At 39.6% G+C, this 20,808-nt stretch overlaps 1 protein-coding gene across 1 annotated transcript in view; it reads right to left on the reverse strand.

Moving 5' to 3' along the window:
• Positions 1–20,808, reverse strand: part of LOC135210861 (uncharacterized) — a 416,274-nt gene that overhangs the window by 309,591 nt on the left and 85,875 nt on the right. The window contains 1 exon segment of the mRNA XM_064243762.1: positions 10,739–19,771. Coding sequence (XP_064099832.1) covers positions 10,739–19,656 — 8,918 coding nt within the window. The 5' untranslated portion in view covers positions 19,657–19,771.

The raw sequence follows: 20,808 nt of genomic DNA on the forward strand, positions 1-20,808 counted from the left end.
AACAAAAGGTAAATTATTAAAGCTGATGTTACACTTTCCTTGTGGTCATATATATGTCTTATCTATACTACACACATACAATATATATATATGTATATAGACATACAATAGATAATATATTATTATATATAAGATATATATTATATATATAAAGGCACTTAAGCAAGATCCAGCAACTTGGATCCTCGGCTGGTTGCATTTGTATTATGCTTAAGCTGTGATGTGTGAAGATGCAGGCGGTTCAGAACAGGTGTTCGGGTTGCTATTAAGACGCGCTCGTGTCAGGACGGAAGTGAGAGAGAGAGAGAGAGAGAGAGAGAGAGAGAGAGAGAGAGAGAGAGAGAGAGAGAGAGTATTAACCCCAAACCTTGCCGAAATGCGAGCGTGAGAGAGATTGCAACTTCCTGAATTTTGTGCCAGTGCAACATGCATCAAAATTCTAATTGCCTAATCGAAGACAAACTTAGCAAATTCAACAACAATGGTTTTTAATAGAGAGAGAGAGAGAGAGAGAGAGAGAGAGAGAGAGAGAGAGAGAGAGAGAGAGAATGATTTCCTAAATTTTGTGCCAATGCAACGTGCATCCAAATTCTAATCGCCTAATCAATGATTAAGGCAAACTTAGCAAATTCAAAAGCAATGGTTTTAACGAGAGAGAGAGAGAGAGAGAGAGAGAGAGAGAGAGAGAGAGAGAGAGGACTTCCTGAATTTTGTGTCAATGCAACATTCATCCAAATTCTAATTGCCTAATCAATGATTACGGCAAACTTAGCAAATTCAACAACAATGGTTTTTAATAAGAGAGAGAGAGAGAGAGAGAGAGAGAGAGAGAGAGAGAGAGAGAGAGAGAGAGAGAGAGAGATGACTTACTGAATTTTGTGTCAATGCACCACGCATCCAAATTTCCTAATCAATGATGAAGACAAACTGAACAAATTCAAAACCAATGGTTGTAAAAGAGAGAGAGAGAGAGAGAGAGAGAGAGAGAGAGAGAGAGAGAGAGAGAGAAGGTGCGGCCCATTAACCAGAAGCCGGCTTTCTGGGGGGTCGAGTCGGCATTTCTGTCGGTATCTGGCAATGTAGAGAGAAAACCCGTAACTGCCAATTACTTCCATTGTTTACCACCTGCGCCTTTCAACACTTTTCCAACGGATAGCAGGAAAAGACTGTCGGAGGGGATCATACACAACCGTCCGTTATATTCTGGCGCTAACATCGCGTAAAAGTTCCCACGACACTAACACCTTTAATGGAAGTCTTCAGACAATGACATGGCGTGTAAACATCCCATCGCTATTTATAGAGAACAGCTAGGATTTATGGCCACAACGACTGTTTTTATACATAGTTTCAAACAATTTCATGGCTTGCTTTTTAAAGGTACCTTTTCACTTCGTAAGATGCATTTCCTTTACTCTTGCAGTTATTTAACATTTTCGTAACAGAGCATTTGTCCGATGGGACCCTAGTTTTCTAATTTAACCGTTACAAAAGCATCGATAATAACTATATATTTTTTTTACCCAATATATTACTGACTGATTATAATCAAATTCCTACTCAGCGGACTCTTCTAAATAGGAAGGTTAACTTCATAGTGTGTTTTACGAATAGAGAAGAAAAAATGCAAAACTCAAAACTTGTCACATGGAAATTATGGGCATAATACCTGTATCCTCTGAAGAATTTATTTATCTATTTATCTTTTTTTTTTAACCGAACTGGAGATAAACCTTTCTTTCTAACCACACGGCATCACAAGAGAGCAGGTTGACATCAACTACCTAGAATGCAAAACCGTTATAAGACAAAGGAAATATAAACTATTTACAGGTCAAGGAAATATATAACGAAACTTTTTCAATTTCGAATGTAAAATAAACAAGTAAAAAATGCGCCAAAGTTTCTTCGGAGCAATCGAATTTTCTATACAGCGTTTAATGCTGTATGAAACTCTCAGCCACGGCCCATGAAACCCTCAGCCGGGGGCCATAAAACTTTCAGCCACAGTCCGATGGTACTCTGTGTTGTTGGCACCTATAGCGGTGACAGATGCACGATCATGGCTAACTTTAACCTTAAATAAAAAAAAAAAAAAACTAATGAAGCTAAAGGGGTGCAATTTCGTAAGTTTGATGATTAGAGGGTGGATGCTCAACATACCAATTTGCAGCCCTCTAGCATCACTAGTTTTTTAGATCTGAGGGCGGACGGGCAGATAAAAAGTCATCTTAATAGTTTTCTTTTACAGAAAACTAAAAAGCACAGGGACATTGAAATTTTATCTTTCAGACATCATCAACATTGCCACAACTTGTCATCATCAATGTACCGTTATCTCATGAGGAAATCTCGTTCATTAGGTACAAGATGAAGAAAAAAATGTTCTTTCTGCTATTAAGACAACTAAGCCACGTTCCTGGTAATCAAGCTTCAAACTGGGAGGGAAAGTCAGGCCGAATTATTAGACTCATCAGTGTTAAAAGGGGGATGGTTGAAATTAAGATCAAAATAAAAAATGGACACGCCAACTATCTATTATTTTATTAGTCTTGCTATTTCGTTTTTTGTTGCCACTTTACGGGTTTGGTTGAAGAACTCAAAAGAATTTTTATTTATCTATTCGTTGTCTTTTTTTCCCTGCGTTTAATGTCCCTAGTCTAGTACGTTTACTATATATTATAAGATAAGATTTGTGGTATATAATATATAGGATATATATATATATATATGTATATATATGTAATATATATATATATATATATAGATATATATATGTATATATATGTATATATATATATATATATATATATATATTTTATGATGGCGATGGGTGTCTGCATTGAAAAATACAAGACGCTGGGTAGCAAAAATACATAGATAGACGATGAGTTAATCCCGTTACAAAACGCGCGCGAGAGAATATGTGAACCTAGACTAATTAATCACACAAAATGAACAAAGAAAGCGTTTTGTTATTGAAAAACCAAGAGAGAGAGAGAGAGAGAGAGAGAGAGAGAGAGAGAGAGAGAGAGAGAGAGTGAGAGTATTGTAATCGTAAGAAGCAGCGGTTGCGATCGAGAAGGGCAACACGGGGCAAAACAGATAACAATGGAAGGTTCCCGGTGTGTAACTATCACTACAGGAAGTTCTAACAATAGACTCGTGGTCCTCCTACCCTCTCTTCCCCTCCCCTCCCCCACACCCTACCCCTGCTCCCGCTCCCCTCCCTTGTTCCACCATCAGTCAATCTCTATTAAAGTATTGCAACAAGGAGCATAAAAAGAGAAGAAAAGACAACTCGCGCACTGCGAAGAATGAAGAAGATAAAAAGCGCAAACTCTCCGTTGTATCGAACATATTCTACTTAATATTGCATGTTTCATAAAATGGAAAAAAAAAACTTTACCTCCATCGTCCATGAGTGGACAAAATAACAAACAAAAGACGACACTAGTGTGCAAAGAACATTATTATTTTGGGTTAGATGTGATAAAAATAAAGAAAAAAAAAACTTGGAAAAATTTACCCCTGATTTTCACCAAAAATCTAAACAACGAAAATCTTCTGCACAGTTTTAAAATTGTTTGAAATTACTTCCTCCAACCTTCGTTGATAAGTAGAAAATAAGTAGAAAACGAAATCTCACAATTTCTTCCCTACTGTTTACTTTTCCTTCCGAGTTGAGCTGCGTTGGCCTTCCCGTAAACCTTTCTCTGTAGGATAAACTGTTCCCTGTCACGTTTAACACATTGCCAGTGATTCACGGTGTCAAAAATATGCAAAGTCTCAAAGACAACACCTGGAACATATATGCTCCTATGTAATAACTTACGTAAAGCAGCAAGACCAATTATTCTTTATTAATAAAAAAAACTTCAAAGGGCAAATATTTCAATACGCTGATTAAAAAGAAAAAGAAATAAAAAAAAATAAACAAACGTCGTAAGCACACAAGATCAATGACCACAAGAGTAAGACAGGAACAGGCAAAGAATCGTCCATTCTGAATTATAAAGAAGTTTCGACGAAACAATGCACATATAAAAACTTATATTGTCAAAGACTCTACTCGTAATATTCACATTTACACACACACACACTTGTATACATTTTTCTATGTTTAAAATATTGCGAAATACTACAAAAACACAATTAGCGGACCTGAAACTAAGTTTAAGAAAAAGCTCGACACGTACATGATATTCTTCCGCTATAAAACGGGAGGAGGTTATAAAAAAATATTAAATGTCAGTGATGTCTTTAAAATGTCAGTTTCGGAAAGAAGTCAAGCCGAAATCATCGCACTTAGGACTACAAATCGATTGTATGAATATTATCAGCAAAATTTTGAATAATATTATCAATTTTGTAAAAGCTACCAAAAACAATTATCTAATGTTATGGGATAAACAGGAAGGTAACTGCGATAACACGACATAGGAAAGCATGAACAGAAACTGACAAATGTTACGTTTTAACGTCGACGGAATTTAGTTTGGTTACCCCACAAACTCTACACAACGTTTTCTTTTATAAGTTACGAAGCTCTCTCTCTCTCTCTCTCTCCGGTAAACATAAAATTTCCAACTGAAAGCAAATTTAAGCATATGATTTTCAAGTCGGATTAGCAAACAATACATATCATTTAAAATGAAAATTAATTAGACGCAACACGAATCTTTCATTTTGTCCATTAATTACTGAACGTCATACACTAATATATACTTTATATACTAACTTTATCACATACTCTAATATTCTGTACATTATATATATATATATATGAATCGGTCACTTAATTGCTAAGCCTCGAAATAACTCTACCTTAGGAATAACTTATATCGACAGGGTATTATATACCTTGAGTGCACCTACCGTGGTCTGAAGTCGAACATATGCAATTTTTTATATTTTTACACAGGATGAGAGTGATTTCCTCTACTCTCTCTCTCTCTCTCTATCTCTCTCTATCTATAATCTATATATATATATATATATATATATATATATATTATATATATATATATATATAAACAATTACTTAACCATACATTCATATTACCATATATTACATGGATATTGGATATTTAGACAATATAAGTCACTGAGTGTTGCACGGAAGGTGTAGTTTACTTCCCGTTTATAGTATTTATCATTAACTAAGAATTTTCCAAGAACTGCATCAAAGGAAATCTTGGGGAAAGTGGAAAACTTCCGCAACCCTATAAGCCTCCCTTTTCCAAAAGGCTCGGCTATTGGTTCTACCGGAGTACATCAAAACACCCTTTTACTCCTTTTTTTCTTTTTGTTTGTTTTTGTTTGTTTGTATGGTGTTTTTACGTTGCATGGAACGAGTGGTTATTCAGCAACGGGACCAACGGCTTTACGTGAATTCCGAACCACGTCGAGAGTGAACTTCTATCACCAGAAATACACATCTCTCACTCCTCAATGGAATGGCCGAGAATCGAACCCGCGACCTCCGAGGTGGGACGCAAACACCATACCAACCACGCCACTGAGACGCCTTTTTTTTTTTTTTTTTTTTTTTTCCTTTTTTTTTTTTTTTTTTTTTTTTCCTCCTGTCCTGCTTCTCACGAAATAAAATGCTGTCCTACACAGTCATACAGAGGAGCGGCAGTCGACATTCCCAATCCTTTAAATTGGGGTTAATTTTAAGCGTTGCACGCGTCAGCACGAAGTCACACATCTGCTCCATTGTAGTTTCCTCAATCTTCTTGTTTTTGCGGAAACGTATGACAATAAAAGGAGGCGGCTGTTGCTAACGTGTCAAGTGCCTTCGCTAAGTTTGCTAGTAGCATTTAACTATATTCCAAACGGGCTCCATCAAGTGACCTTTGGATTTCCTCTAATGACACGTCTTCGTCGGTCTGAAAAAGTCCAGTTTTTCTTTTCCTTCTTTGTTTATAATTCTCTCTTCACATTTTCTACAGGCCAAGCCCTAATGTCAGTCATTTTCTAGTCCCGCCATTCGTGAAAGGATGAACTTACATATGGTTTTATTCGATTTTTTTTCTTTTTCTTTTGGATAATATTAGAATTTGGTGGCGTGAATAAATTCCCTATTTGTTGTATTCTCCTGTTGCCGATATGGCTTGATCTAAAACAATGCAAGTACAATACAAATAACAAAAGAAAGTTTGTATTATTCTGTAAAAAATGTTTAAAAACAACAATCTGTGTGTAACCACCCCACATTTAAGAAATAAGTCTTCGCTTCCCTTTCAGTAAGACTGCACTCTTTTTACCGCCCCCGCCCTCCTCATTCAAGGTTAAACAAACGCCTGCCCCCATAGGTGAGGGAAAGTTTTGTGAGATGTTAAAACCATTTTCGTAAACATCAAAATATTATCTTTTTTATATTTAACTGTTACGCATGAAATTCAAGCTAAATAGTACATCGTCGAGCTGAGAGAGAGAGAGAGAGAGAGAGAGAGAGAGAGAGAGAGAGAGAGAGAGAGAGAGAGATTGTGAGGATTTCCGTGCTGCAGTGATTAAATTCGGTTAATACAAGCAAATGTCAGCTTACCAAAATGACTTAAGATGACACGAATCCTATTGTGCGTGTTTGTGTCCGTGTAGTCACACACACACACACACACACACACACACACACACACGTGTATTGAATTCGTGCGTACAGGAAGATCATAAAATACCAGAGGATGTCAAAGAGAGCATCTTCGATACTTGTTTCCTTGTTGCATGTGCTTTAAAAAAAAAATATGAAGTCAGATGATAAGCAACCGAATGTAGAGCATTTTTATAAGACTGTACTATTCGACCTTGCTCAAACTTTGATCCAGGAAGAAAGCAAAAACCAGTCACACAGGAAGTTGTGCATCCGCCTCTTGATTGTGGAGTGCAACATACAGTTGGGAAAACACAAGCATGATAAAATTCCACAGACAAGATGGAGAGTCTCTTTGCAATTCAGCAGGCTGTCAAATCTTACGAATCTCCGTTTCCTCTATTCAACTATAGTAGATACACATCAGCCGTGCATTTGACGTCTAGCCCAGTCCCCTACGACGCTCTTGAGAGTTCACATAGGCAGGATGTATGTTCCACCTCTCCTGAAAGACGTATACCTCAGGAGAGGTGGAACATAGATCCTACCCATGTGAACTCTCGAGAGAGACTGAGAGTTTCCAGCCCTCTGATTGGCTTATCAACAATCAATCAGGAGCGTCGTAAGGGACTGGCCTAGACATCAAATGCACGGTTGATGTGAATCTACTATACCATTCTTCATTACATTTAAGAAAGAGCACCATTCCTTAAAGGTCACTCACAGTAAAAAAAATCAACCACTACCACCGAATGTACGGGAATTACCATTAAATTTGATAACTGGTACTCCTGCAAGGGCTTGTAAACTTTCATAGATGTCCATCAAAAATGGATTATCTTGGGTAGTAGATAGCCAATGAAATGTTTTCATCTAGGGTCATCAAAATCGCACTCAAAACAAAAAATTGTTTGGGTTAAAGTGCGAAAAACCTTTATATTTATCATAAGTTAAAAGACAACGAACTGTCACCGAGATCCGAATAATACCTTAATTTTCATATACTGAACTAACCAGTATTTTTTTTTTTTTTTTTTTGTTTTTTTTTTTTTTTTTTTTTTTACCGCGAAGGATTGCAAGGAAAAATGTCTACATAATCATGTCAACGAGTGCACATACTAACGAAAAAAAAAATCGCCTGTGTTGGCATAAGACCTATGAGCCTTGAGCTATACAAACGCGCTGGAATGCCAGTTCCATCTAACTATGAATTAAATGCTATATCAATTACGATGTGATTGTTCTTCAACAAGCCGAAATTTGGTTCATATCCTAACCTAGAAGTTGATCAGCTGATTAAGAAATGAAGTAATCAAGTGCTTCTTCTTCTTCTTTATTTATTTATTTATGGGGGGGGAGGGGGCAATGATTATCGTCGGAGGTGGTATTTGTGCCTGATTCAGAACTAAAACTGTTGTCCTAGAATGACCAGAGTGGAAAAACCTGCATCCAAAAGCAGCATTTTTCACAAGACAATGATCATGTTTAGGATGTTTTTCCATATAATCAGAAGTCATACGAATTGAAAAAAAGAGACCATACATAAGCCAGCAATTACTGACTACCGTTCAATCAGGTTGAGTCCTTGAACAACATCGTGAGTATAAAACTGCCTCTCTTTTTATGCAATGGTTCTGCTTGCATGAAAAATGTTTAACTGGAAGCTAGTGGCTTTGCCAGGGAGGTCAGGTGTAAATTGACATAACAAAACGTGAGAATAGGAACCAAAATATCTTCTGATGAAAAATCTAAACGGAATAAAACATTCAGAGATCCAAAAATACCTTTGCCATTACACACCATCATTTCGGGTGAATGACATCACTTACTCCAGAGGAAGCTCGTGAAACAGGCTGTGTAATGAAGATTACACTAAACGTAGCTCTTTGATTTAACCACAAACGAGGAGGAGAGGAAAAGAGGTGTGTAGAAAAACTGAAAATCAACCGAATCCAATCAACCACTTAATTAAGGTGTAGAAAATAAACCAAAATCACCTGTCATGTAATTTATTGGTTTGATATCTATGACGTTCATACTTTTCACATTTAAAACGACTAAAAGTCAAACCGGAAACAAAATGTATGAAAACAGAACTCTACTAAATGAACCTGGTTTCATTTTCAAATTGTTTTGATCTCCTCTCTCTCTCTCTCTCTCTCTCTCTCTCATACTTAAACAGTCCAAAGTGAATCGAAGAAAAAAAATACTGATTAGACGTTTTACTGCACAAGGAAGCAAACAATTACAGCTGTATTCACGAGAGAGAGAGAGAGAGAGAGAGAGAGAGAGAGAGAGAGAGAGAGAGAGAGAGAGAGAGAGAGAGAGAGAGAATCATTTTTGATACTGATTAAATCTAAGATATTATCTCCTTCATTTATACAGTCTTTTTTTAGTTTATCTTCCTCTTAATAAACAAGTAGTAAATAAACCGTCAATATAATAATTTCTATTTGTTGATTTATGGGTGACGTCACGGCATCAAACACGTATACGCACTCTCTCTCTCTCTCTCTCTCTCTCTCTCTCTCTCTCTCTCTATCTCTCTCTCTCTCTCTCTCTTTCTAATATATATATAATATATATATATATATAATATATACCTACACACACACACATTACACACACATATATAAACCTTTCTTTAGCCGGTATTAACGCCCAGCTCTCCCTGTCAGTTCATCGAAACTGGCGTTAAAACGTACGTGTGGACGACAGTTTGTGGTCGGAGTCAGGTCACTCACCAGAACTGATGAACTGATGAAGTTACTTAAAGTTCTTTCGACCGACTGAAAGGTGATCGCACGTGTGGATGGGTGACCAAAGATCTTATGACAGTTCTCGCCGCTGGATTTCGCTTGGGAAGGATCTCAGCCGCTCGGACCAGATTATAAAATGTAAACTATGTATAAGCCTCATACAAATAATTTGGTATAGCTAGGCCAGAGTCCTGCCTTTTTATGAAAGGTGTTACTAGTGAAAGTAGGCTTCCGGTCCATTTCATAAATAACTGAACCAACCCACGGGTCTAATTTAACCTTATTCATTACTATTTTATCAAAATAGACACCTCCCTTTAATATGCAATAATTAGACTATACTCTGTTACGCATTTTTGCTTCTTTCATATTACCATTCTCTGTTACGCCTTTTTGCTTCTTTCATATTACCATTCTCTGTTACGCTTTTTTGCTTCTTTCATATTACCATACTCTGTTACGCCTTTTTGCTTCTTTCATATTTACGTGTGGACGCTCATCCGTCGAACGGTCGTGGGTGGACTGACAGGTAAACCTGAACCTGAATACCTGACCTTTCAGATTATAACATGTCCGGTCCCATACAAACATTGTATAAGAAGCTGTAATATGTACCGACAGATAGGAAATAAAGTATGGCAGAAAAAATGAATGAAAATATTTCTGAATGCTTCTATTAAAGATGCTGAAGGTAAATCTGTCTAAAATCAAATAGAAAAAAAAAAACTATCCAACAGGATAAAGTAAGAAATAAAGAATGAAAGACTTAATGGGTTTGAACGTTTCATGTGGTACATGATAATTTTCGTCTTAAAATACTTTTTTTATTCCTAAAGAAGAACTTCCAATGACGTGAGAATTTTTTTTCAATTTACTTTTATGTAAAATTGTTACAAAATTACAATACAAATGGCTTCTTAATTTATAGATAAGATAGCAGACAAGTCTGCGCATTATTTCTTTCCCTTTTTGGAGTGTCATTTCTCTATTCAGTCTGGCTGCATCTATTCTCCTCACTGACACCGTACTACACTATTCATCCTAAGGTAACCCGATAGAAATATATCTATAAATCGCATCAGATAATTTTCTGCAAAGAAATCACGCAGAATTTAATTAATATCCATGATAAACTTAGGGGCGGAAGGGAAGCTACCAAACCCCAGAGACGCTTTTAAGGATACGGAATTGAAGCCATGCCCTAATCTCGGCTATTATTTTGGGTATGTAGGTCAGGCCGTAAGCTCCACTTTCCTGTTGCACAATTGAATTAACACGACCCTTTAACAATTTTAGACAGATTTTTTTTCTCTGTTTCAATAACGTATTTGTTTATTCCTCATTTTGTGTCATTTATGTTTGTGAATAGACTTCTAGTACTTACCTTTCTCCTTCGATGGCTTCCTGGACCTTGGTGTGATGAGGATGGTTGCCATTGTCGTCACTCTGGCTCTTTTTGCCGAAGTGGACGACTTTCTTCATCTTCTTCACCATCTTGGCGCCGCTGAATCTCCTGGCCATCCGAAACTGGTGGCTTCGACTCCTGGCAAAGCCCTTGACGGAACCCGTGTCGTCGTCTTCGGGGTCCGTCTGGGCAGGGGACATGCCCCTCTCCAGAGTGCGATTGTTATCCTCGGGTTCCGTGTAACTGCCGTCATCCTCGGCAGTCCGTTTGTGGACGTTGATCTGGTTGTGGTGGTCGTCCGATGCTGCTGCTGCTGCTGCAGCGTGGCGACAATGGTGATGGTGACAATGGTGTTCTGCCGAGTGATAATTCTGGTAGCAGTGATGATGCGGGTGGTGCATTTCATCTCACGCTCTATGGTGATGAGGGTACGAGACGTGAGGAGCGGGGCTCCCTGGCACGTCCTGTTGCCTCTGGTGGGTATGGTGCAAATGGTGGGCAGGGTCGACGGGGAAATTCCCCATCACCACTCCACTGTCGTCGCGCCGATGACCCTTACTGAAATTCACACCCCGGGCATCATCGCCGCTGTGACTCATGACATCACTCATCTGACTACTGTCCCTACTGCCAGCAGTGACAGTCCCTTCCTCTGAACTGCTACTGCTGCTCATCGCCATTCCGTCAATATCACTGCTCATCATTCCGTCACCATCACTGTTCCTGCCGACTAGAGTATCATTATCACTGCTGCCATCGGCTTCGCTCAGGTAACTCGTACCCGAATCGCGGTTACTCGATTCACTCATATCGCTTCTGGTCAGTTCGCTGTTCGGTTCCAGCTGGCTTCCGAAGTCGGCGTCAACTGACATTTCGGAAGATTCGGACAACGATTTCTCGAAGGAAGAAGAAGGAAGAGACGATTCTCTTTTTCTGACTTTGCTCGCCGCCGATTCTAAAGTCTTACATTCATCACTTCCACCGACACTGACATCATTTGCTTTCATAACATCATCTGCATCACTACCAACGTTTTCCAACTTTTCTGTTTGAATTTCATCATCGTTAACCAATAGGAACTCAGCACCGCCTTCCCCCTTTTCGCGCTCCTTTTCTTCAAGACCTGGGCCACTTAAACTTTCCTCTAAAACACTTTCCACTGACTCTTCCTCTACTACTACATTTCCCGCCAGACTCTGCGAACGCCCTTGCAGTTCACCCGACCCTACAAAACTGTCTAATTCCCCTTTGGTATCACCCACAACATCCACGGTTGCTCCTTCAGATGTTTCTGCCAATTTACTATCGCCATTAAAGCCACTTACTTCATCAAGATCATTACCATTTGCGCCCGAAATCTCCAAAAGTGTTTCCCTTTCGCTGCGAGTCTCTCTCTCGACTTCCTCTCCTGAACAGTGAGCTTCCTCGTCACCTAAATAAGAAGCGATGTCATCAACAGTTGCTTCCAGCTCAAAAACTTCTTCTTCGTCCTTTGGTAATTTTGAATTTGGATCGTCCCTTGCACTCCGTAACTCAACACAGCCCACACATACATCAGGGGCTGAGAGAGTTAATAAGCCTTCGCTGCCTTTTCCTTCTCCCGTTTCTTCTTTCCCTTCCTCCGTTCCCACTCTTTCTCCTCCTCCTCCTCCTCCTCCTCCGTCACTCGGAACAGGGGGCACCTGAGGCTCTTCTTCGCTAATATCCAGCGCTTTCGCAGGGGGACTAGAATCGGTCCGATCTCTTTCTATTCCACCGGGAATAGAATCGATCTGCTCCTCTTCTTCAATGACCGAAAGAAAAGAATCAAAAGGAAGTTTTCCTTCTACTGCAGAGGAAGGGAGGGAGTGCCACCCTTCCCTCACTCCTCCGATCACTCCACCAATAAAATCGATCCCCTCGACCTCACTCAGAAGTGATGATGATGATGATGCCGATGCACAAGACGCATCAGATTCTGTCGAGTTCTTGTCACTTCTCACTTTCTTTTCGTTTTCCTCCGGAAGGAATACCGAGTTGTCCTGGTGAGTCACTACACTTTCATTCTGATGAACATTTTCCTCTATCTCTATATCAACCTGACTGTTCACATCCTCAATACATTTGTTAGGATTATTTGCACTTTCTTCGCTTTCACCAGACGGGATAGAAGCGCGAGTCAAGGAGTCATTCTCTAACTGAATCGAATCAAAGCGATCTCGATTTTCTGAGACTAATAAATCCTTCTGATCACCTGAAGTCAACTCAAAGCGTTCTTTACAAAAAATCTCGGCAGTTTCTGACTGATTTTCTATCAATAAATTATCATTATCGTCTTGAGGTTTGGTCACAAAAGGAACGTCACACGCCTGACATTCTTCACAAACCTGACTACAGTAATCAGATGTCTCTTTGATGTAGTTTATGTCATCTAATGTTTTCTTTTCTACGACAGAGAAGTTTTCGCCATCTGCAACAGCCGAAAACTCGGTGGTATTGTCTGCTGATGAAATCACATTGGGTTTATATTCGTTAACAGCAGTCAAATCTACCTCCCCTTCTTCTGGTAATGGTGGAGTGTGAATAATATCTCTTTTAGTTGCACAGTGGATATAATTTTCCTGATTCTCAATCACTAATGGATGGGAATTAATCTCGTTCTCAAATTCAGGCAGACTATAATTATAATTGTCTTTCTCAACCACTGAAATATATTTTGTCAATTTTCCTCTATCACGCAACGAGAAGTCCACCTGATCTTCAAACGCCGATGGTGACCTCCCCTCAGATGATTCTTGGTCCTCAGTCAAGACTGAAGGAGGATATTCGTGGTCTTCATCCACGAGTGGAATATAATAAACCTGACTGTCATCAAATTCTTGATTTTCACTCAAATTCTGATCATATTCATCCGCCACAAATAATGTTATATTTTCCTGATCTTCAAAAGCTCCTTGATTTTCAGTCCACGGTGGAATCCTGTCTCCCTGACTTACAATTAAAACTGAAACACCATCTTTCTCACTCACAAGTGAAATACCGTCCCGCTTATCTTCAGTCACAAGTGAAATTCTATCTTCCTGATTTTCACTTACAGGTGGAATTCTATCTTCCAGGTTTTCAATAACCGGTGGAATCCTGTCTTCCTGATTTTCACTTACAGGTGCAATTCTGTCTTCCTGATTTTCACTCACAGGTGAAATCCTATCTTCCTGATTTTTAACTGCTGGTGAAAACAGATCTTCCTGATTTTCAGTCACTGATGAAATATCAGCTTCCTGCTTTACAGTCAAAAGTGAAGTATTGCTTTCCTGATTGTCAATCACAGGCGAAACATTACTTTCGTGGTCTCCAATCACTGGAAAAAATCTACTTCCCAGATTTTCAGTCACAGGTGAAATCAGACCTTCTTGATCTTCAAACACAGATGAGATATTATCGTCATAGTTTTCAAACAAAGATGTGATACTATCTTCTTGATTTTCAAACACAGATGTGATATTATCATCCTGATTTTTAAACACAGATGTGATACTAACTTCCTGATTTTCAAACACAGATGTAGATGCGATATTATCGTACTGATTTTCAAACACCGATGTAGATGTGATATTATCGTCCTGATTTTTAAACACGGATGTAATATTATCGTACTGGCTTTCAAACACAGATGTGATATTATCGTCCTGATTTTTAAACACGGATGTAATATTATCGTACTGACTTTCAAACACAGATGTGATATTATCGTCCTGATTTTCAAATACAGATGTAGATGTGATATTATCGTACTGATTTTCAAACACAGATGTAATATCGTCCCGATCTTCAAACACAGATGTGATATCGTCCCGATCTTCAAACACAGATGTGATATCGTCCTGATTTTCAAACACAGATGTATATGAAATATTATCGTCTTGATTTTTAAACACAGATGTGATACTATCTTCCTGATCTTCAAACACAGATGAGATATTATCGTCCTGATCAAACACAGATGTGATATTATCGTCCTGATTTTCAAACACAGACGTGATATTATCGTCCTGATCAAACACAGATGTGATATTATCGTCCTGATTTTCAAACACAGATGTGATATTATCTTCCTGACTTTCAGTCACTGGTGAAATTCTGTCTCCCTGATTTAAAGTCAAAATACTACTGTCTTGATTTTCAACTTGAGATGAAACACTTTCCTCCTGATTTTCTACCTCATCTGAAACTCTATCCTCCTGATTTTCAATCACACTGAAAGTTTCATCATCCTGATTTCCACTTAAATGTCGAACATCATTAACCTTATTTTCAGCTGGCGGAGAAATTAAATCTACCAGGTTTTCATTTACCGCAGCGAGAGTATATTCAACAGACTCGTCCTCTGGAAATGGAATGCAATCAACTTGATTTTCAATCACGGATGAAACATAATTTCCTGTTTCTCCTGCTACGCGTGGAATAAACTCCTCGCCGTTGCCAATTGCGTTTCTAGCATCGTCTGCTGCACAGGAAATGCTCTCATTATATGATGATACGTCTTCAGTCTTCTCGTTTACACAAGAAGTATCTTCTGAATTCTCATCGGCGAATAACTCTGCGTTATTGCAATGTTCGCGGTCTTCACTGAGGGTGTTTGTGTTTGTATCACTTGTAGCGTTATGATCGGATTCCTCGCTTAGATTCGCAGCAGACGACACATTTCCTCCATCACCCAGGGACCAACAATCACTATTCAGAACAACAGGAAGCGATGAAGAACTGACGCGTTTTTCATTACCTTCAATAAACCGAAGCTTCGCCGGATATTCATCAATGACCTGTGAGGCTGAAATATCTTTCTCCTCAACCCGTGACACTGAAATGATGCGATCTTCTGTATCACGAAATCCAGTGTCCGACTGACAGAAAACGGAACAGACTTGATTTACCCATCCAGAGAATGAATCTTCAGAGAGAAGTCTTAATTGACTGACATCTGTGCAAACTTCTGATTCCGAATATAAATCGTTGGAGGAAAGTTCTTTCACAAGTTCAGTGTTACTGGTTAGAAGTTCATTTTCCAATTCCACACTGTCATCTACTGCGTCACTTTCCGAGGGGCAATCGACATTTTCACTGGCAGAAGGTATTGAATCATCGCCATCATCAACTTCTTCAATTTGGGTTTCCAGCTGATCAGCAGCAATGACTGTTATGACAGAAGAGACTAGTTCATCTTCATCAGACAGAGACAGAGAAGAATCATCATTATCTTCTTTTCCTCCCTCAGGTGTTACCTCAACAGGAGAGGTCAATATAATGACTGGAATTTCTTGCCCTAGCTCCTCTGAATGTATTTCTGCATCAAGATCTTGCTCGTCACTTCCAGGAATATGTGTCGAATCCTCTTGAGGTTTACATATATCTGGGTCTGGAACCTCAGATACGGCTAGGTCTTCAACCTCAGATATGGATAAGACTGAAATCTCAGGTACGGATAAGTCTGGAACCTTAGGTACGGACAGGTCAAAACTGTCAGATATGAACAGGTCTGGATTCTCTGCCACCTCAGATATCGATAGGTCTGAAACTTTAGCTATAGGGAGGACTTGAACCTCAGATATATGAAGGCCTGAAACCTCAGATATGGTTATATCCGAACTCTCAGCATTAGGTAAGTCTTGAACCTCAGTTATGGATAGTTCTGGAAATTCCGATGTGGTTGGCAGTGAATCAGTCACACTGTCTTTACAAGCAAGGAATGGCACAACATCGATGGGTCCATCACTATCAGGGAAACTTTTATCCACTCTTTGATCGACATTCAAACATTTAATGAAAACTGGGGAAGAATTGTATTCTTCTTCGTCAAACTGTTGACTTGAGCACTTGTCTTCACTGGTTTCGGCCTCGATCACTTCAGCTTCATTTTCAGTAACTTTACTGTCGTCATCCGTTACCCGATCCTCACTATCATTATCTCCTACACATTCCGATTCCTCGTGAAACGCCTCTTCAGAATCAGTTTTAGGGAAAATCTCACCTGAAAGGTCTTTTATTTCCGATGTACATTCCAGGGGATTTGTGTTAACGTCTGAAAGCGTATCACCGCCCTGTAATAAAGTTGCAAGGAACGAAGATCTGTCCCTAGAAGCGAGAAGACTAGAACTCTGGCATTTAGCCGCTGATTTAACACTGTCGAAGATGTGTGGCGTCACTTGACCAGTCTGGTTGCATTCGTTAGCCTCACCAGCGTCCTCTGAGTCACTGGTAAATTGGGTTACACTTCTGTTATCTATATCTTGGCTTAGGGACGTTTCTCCTTCGTTCAAATCCTTATCTGGATCCTTATCGGCACACTCTTCATCACCATCAACTTTGCCTTTTCCAATCTGACCCGCAAAACCCTCTTTTCCCGGCACAAAGGTGACACCAATTGTCCTCACAATGTCAACATCACTGGCACTGGCACTCGAGTCCACATCGCCACTATGACCGGATGAAGATGGCGATATGACGTCATTATCGCGTTTACTCAGCTTCATCCGGTCCTCCAGCTCATCAGACTCAACAAAAGTAATTATTCTTGCGTCGTGGTCATCGGAGACGAGAGTCTTAATAACGTCTTCGTGAACATCACGAGGGGGTCCTGTTTCTTTGTGATGCGTTCCATCAGGTTTGGTAAATAACATGACTAGACCAAATTCATCATCTTCGCTCACAATTCCTTCACTAAGGCTTTCTTTGTTGGGAACATCACGAGAATGGCCGCTCCCTCCTGCTGTCATGTTGTGCTCCCTCTCCGCTTCCTCTGCCTCACTTTCCCTCTTATTCATTTCTGTATCTCTTACTCCACGTTCCTCAACTGATATCTGGGGGCTTTCATTCATAAAAGTTTCTTCTCTGCCCTTTTCAACCTCACCCGTGATTTCACCCTTTCTTTCCTTTTCCACGGTACAATCATCTCTTTTTATGCACCGGTTTTCAAAACAATCGTTTATTACACAAACGCCATCTATTCCCTCCACATTTTCATCAACAGAAATTTGGCTACAAACCGTTTCATCATTTACAGACTGACTCTCTTGCAATGATTCTCCTGACGTCATGATTTTTATGTGATCATCAGAATCATCATGCTTTAGGACCTGAGAGGACAAATGAGTATCAGTGTCATCATCGATCTCAATGTCCTCCATAAGAGAAGGAGGGGTAACTACTACAGAAACAGTGAGATTGTCATTTATGTTAAAAACTCCTGTTATTCCTTCTTCATCTCTTACCTCTTCGTTTTCTAAGCCTTCAATTCCGTCTCGGACGACATTCATTTCTTCGTCCTCTGTTTTGTCATTTCCATCTTCATCACCACTGGCTTCTTCATCCTCTTTGCCCTCGTTTCTACCTTCGTTGTCACTCACTTCTTCGTCACTTGTTCTTCCACTTTCATGTATACTAATATTCACTGTCTCATTATTTGTTTCTATATTTCCCCTTTTATCATAATTCATGTCTTCATTCTCTACTCTTTCATTCCCATCTACAACATCAGGCAGTTCTGCCTTTTCTATCCTTTCATTCCCATCTATATCATCAATAATTTCTTCAATTCCAGTTCCTTCATTTCTATCTTGATTATCATTGATTCCCCCATCGTCCATTCCCTCATTTCCATCTTTCATAACATTCGTTTTTCCATTCTCGTTCTCTCCATTTCCCTCTCTCTCAGTACTCATTTCAGCATCCCTGGTGTCAGATGCTGTTTCAGGTGAGTGAGCGAGATTAATGTAGCCAGGGTCCTCCTCCTCCTCCTCCTCCTCCTCAGGTACATCTGATATCAATAAAGGAAGCGGCAGCGGGGAAGGCGCCTTTGTCTCTTCTTCTGCATTATTTTGCTCTTGACGAAAGTGTGGTTTCTCAGGTACGTCCTTCTTCTCACCGCCTTCCTCCAGTAATGCGCACTCTGTCACGGCCAAAGTCGAGGCTTCAACCGAATCGTCCTCTTCCAACCTTTCCCCTTGTTCCTCATTGTCGAAAAACCTCACGAAAGAAGGCGTCCGCATGGGGCTTATGGGGTATGGCTCGTCGCATGATTCGGCCAAACCCCTCCTTCTGATCTGACTTACATCAGCAACCAGTGAATTTGCAGGAAAGCTTTCGTTTGCTTCATTCTTCTCGAGACCTGAATTGACTACAATATCGCTGATGTCATCTCCAGGCTGGGCAGCACTCCTTACTTCCACATCTTCCTCTTCGACGAGAGTTTCATACAAGGGCGTCCCACACGGTGTATGAGGTTTTAACGTGAACTGGTTTGACTCGTCAATACCTCCGCAGATCAGGTCAGTTTCCCCTTCTTGTACTTCTTTCTCTTCTTCTTCTTCACTGATGGATAAAGTGTCCTCGCTTTCCACTATGCATAAAGTAGAACGATAGCTTGTCATTTCATCGTCATTTTGAGGTGGAACAGATGGAAAATCGTCTTGAACAAAGTCAGACCGAGTAGAACTGAAAAATGAATGAGTCTGGCTCGAAATACCATGAGTGACGTGAACCCCATTTTCTATGAAGGGCTCGTAACGACATTCTTGAGTTGCAGAGAGTGTAAGGTCGAGAAGCGAGGTTGGTGGTGGGAGAGGAGGGGTGGGAGACATAGGCTGGGGAACCCCCAACTCCCCTCCTGCAATATTTCCTTCCTCTCCTTCCCCTTGCCTCGAGATTTCCTCCCCTGCTCCTTCCCCTGCTTTCCCCTGCGCCTGGTAATCGTCGGTCTCTTCTTCATCCTCGGTCTGTTGCGATTCTTGGTCCACGGCAATCACCTGGGCTAAATACGCCGTGCACTTGCCATGGTCGCCCTCGGCGGGGCACCAGGGCAACGCAATGTCTTCCTCACTTTCACTATGTAGGGTTCGCACCAAAGGATCATACTCGCTCGCCATTTCTCTTCATCCATTAAGCGCCACTTTGTTTTGTTTCATCGTGGTGGTCACATCGTCAACGTTTTCGAATATCAAGTAGGAATCGAGTCTCTCAGTTTAAAAGCTATGTAAATGCCTGGAAAAATAAAATAGATTATACAATAAACATTATATACCACTGATGATGATTTCCATTTGAACTTCACAAGCAAAAACAGCGAAAGCCAAAGATTTACCTGAAATATAAAGAATGGTTAAAATAATTGTAAACAATGTTGTAACTCGTGGGTATTAGGCAATATATAGATAATATATATATATATATATATAATATATATATATATATATATATAGATATAATATACATATATTATGTGTATGTATGCAGACAACAGTTATACGCATAAACTACATAAAACTGATTAAATGAAAAATTATTAATCATGATGAAGTGTGAACGGTTTGACGAAGCAGAAAATCAAGTAGAAGTGTATATGGGTTTTTGGCTGTATTTCAGTAAAACTATCATGTCTAGAGCTTAAAGGGTAATGTGTACGTGTATGCTTGTTGTGCATGTTTGTAGTCACTTACGAAAAACAACCGCAACCTTAGTCAAAACACCTCCACTCTAGGCCAAACGCATCACGTCTTTGTTTTCTGGAACATATGCTCTCTCTCTCTCTCTCTCTCTCTCTCTCTCTCTCTCTCTCTCTCTCTCTCTCTCTCTCTCTCTCTCTCTCTCTCTCGTATGTTCTTCGTTCCCGTCGCAAAATCACTAACATCACTCCTCCCGGAACTTCCTTATTACATTATCAAACAGAAGCAAAGATCTCGAAAAACATGAAACTTTCTTTCTATTTTTACACGAAATACAGTGTTTCTGTTTCCCTCTGAATTCTTCCATCACACTAAATATGCATCACTGAGTGGCTATTTCCTTTTACATCGCACAAAACAGCATAAACAGATGCGCTCCTAAACATATATACAGACGATTTATTTTTATATAATTATGTGTTCTTTTAACAGACGCATCTATGATACACACAACTGTCATTTGAAGAAATAAAAACACGTTTATGGAAGTAGCAGAATCCATAAACAATTAACCAAAGCACCTACGGCAACAACATTAATGTTCCTCGTAACACTGTATCACCATTCCTTAAAACT

The sequence above is a fragment of the Macrobrachium nipponense genome, chromosome 4, assembly GCF_015104395.2.
Source record: "Macrobrachium nipponense isolate FS-2020 chromosome 4, ASM1510439v2, whole genome shotgun sequence".
Taxonomy (NCBI): Eukaryota; Metazoa; Arthropoda; class Malacostraca; order Decapoda; family Palaemonidae; genus Macrobrachium; species Macrobrachium nipponense.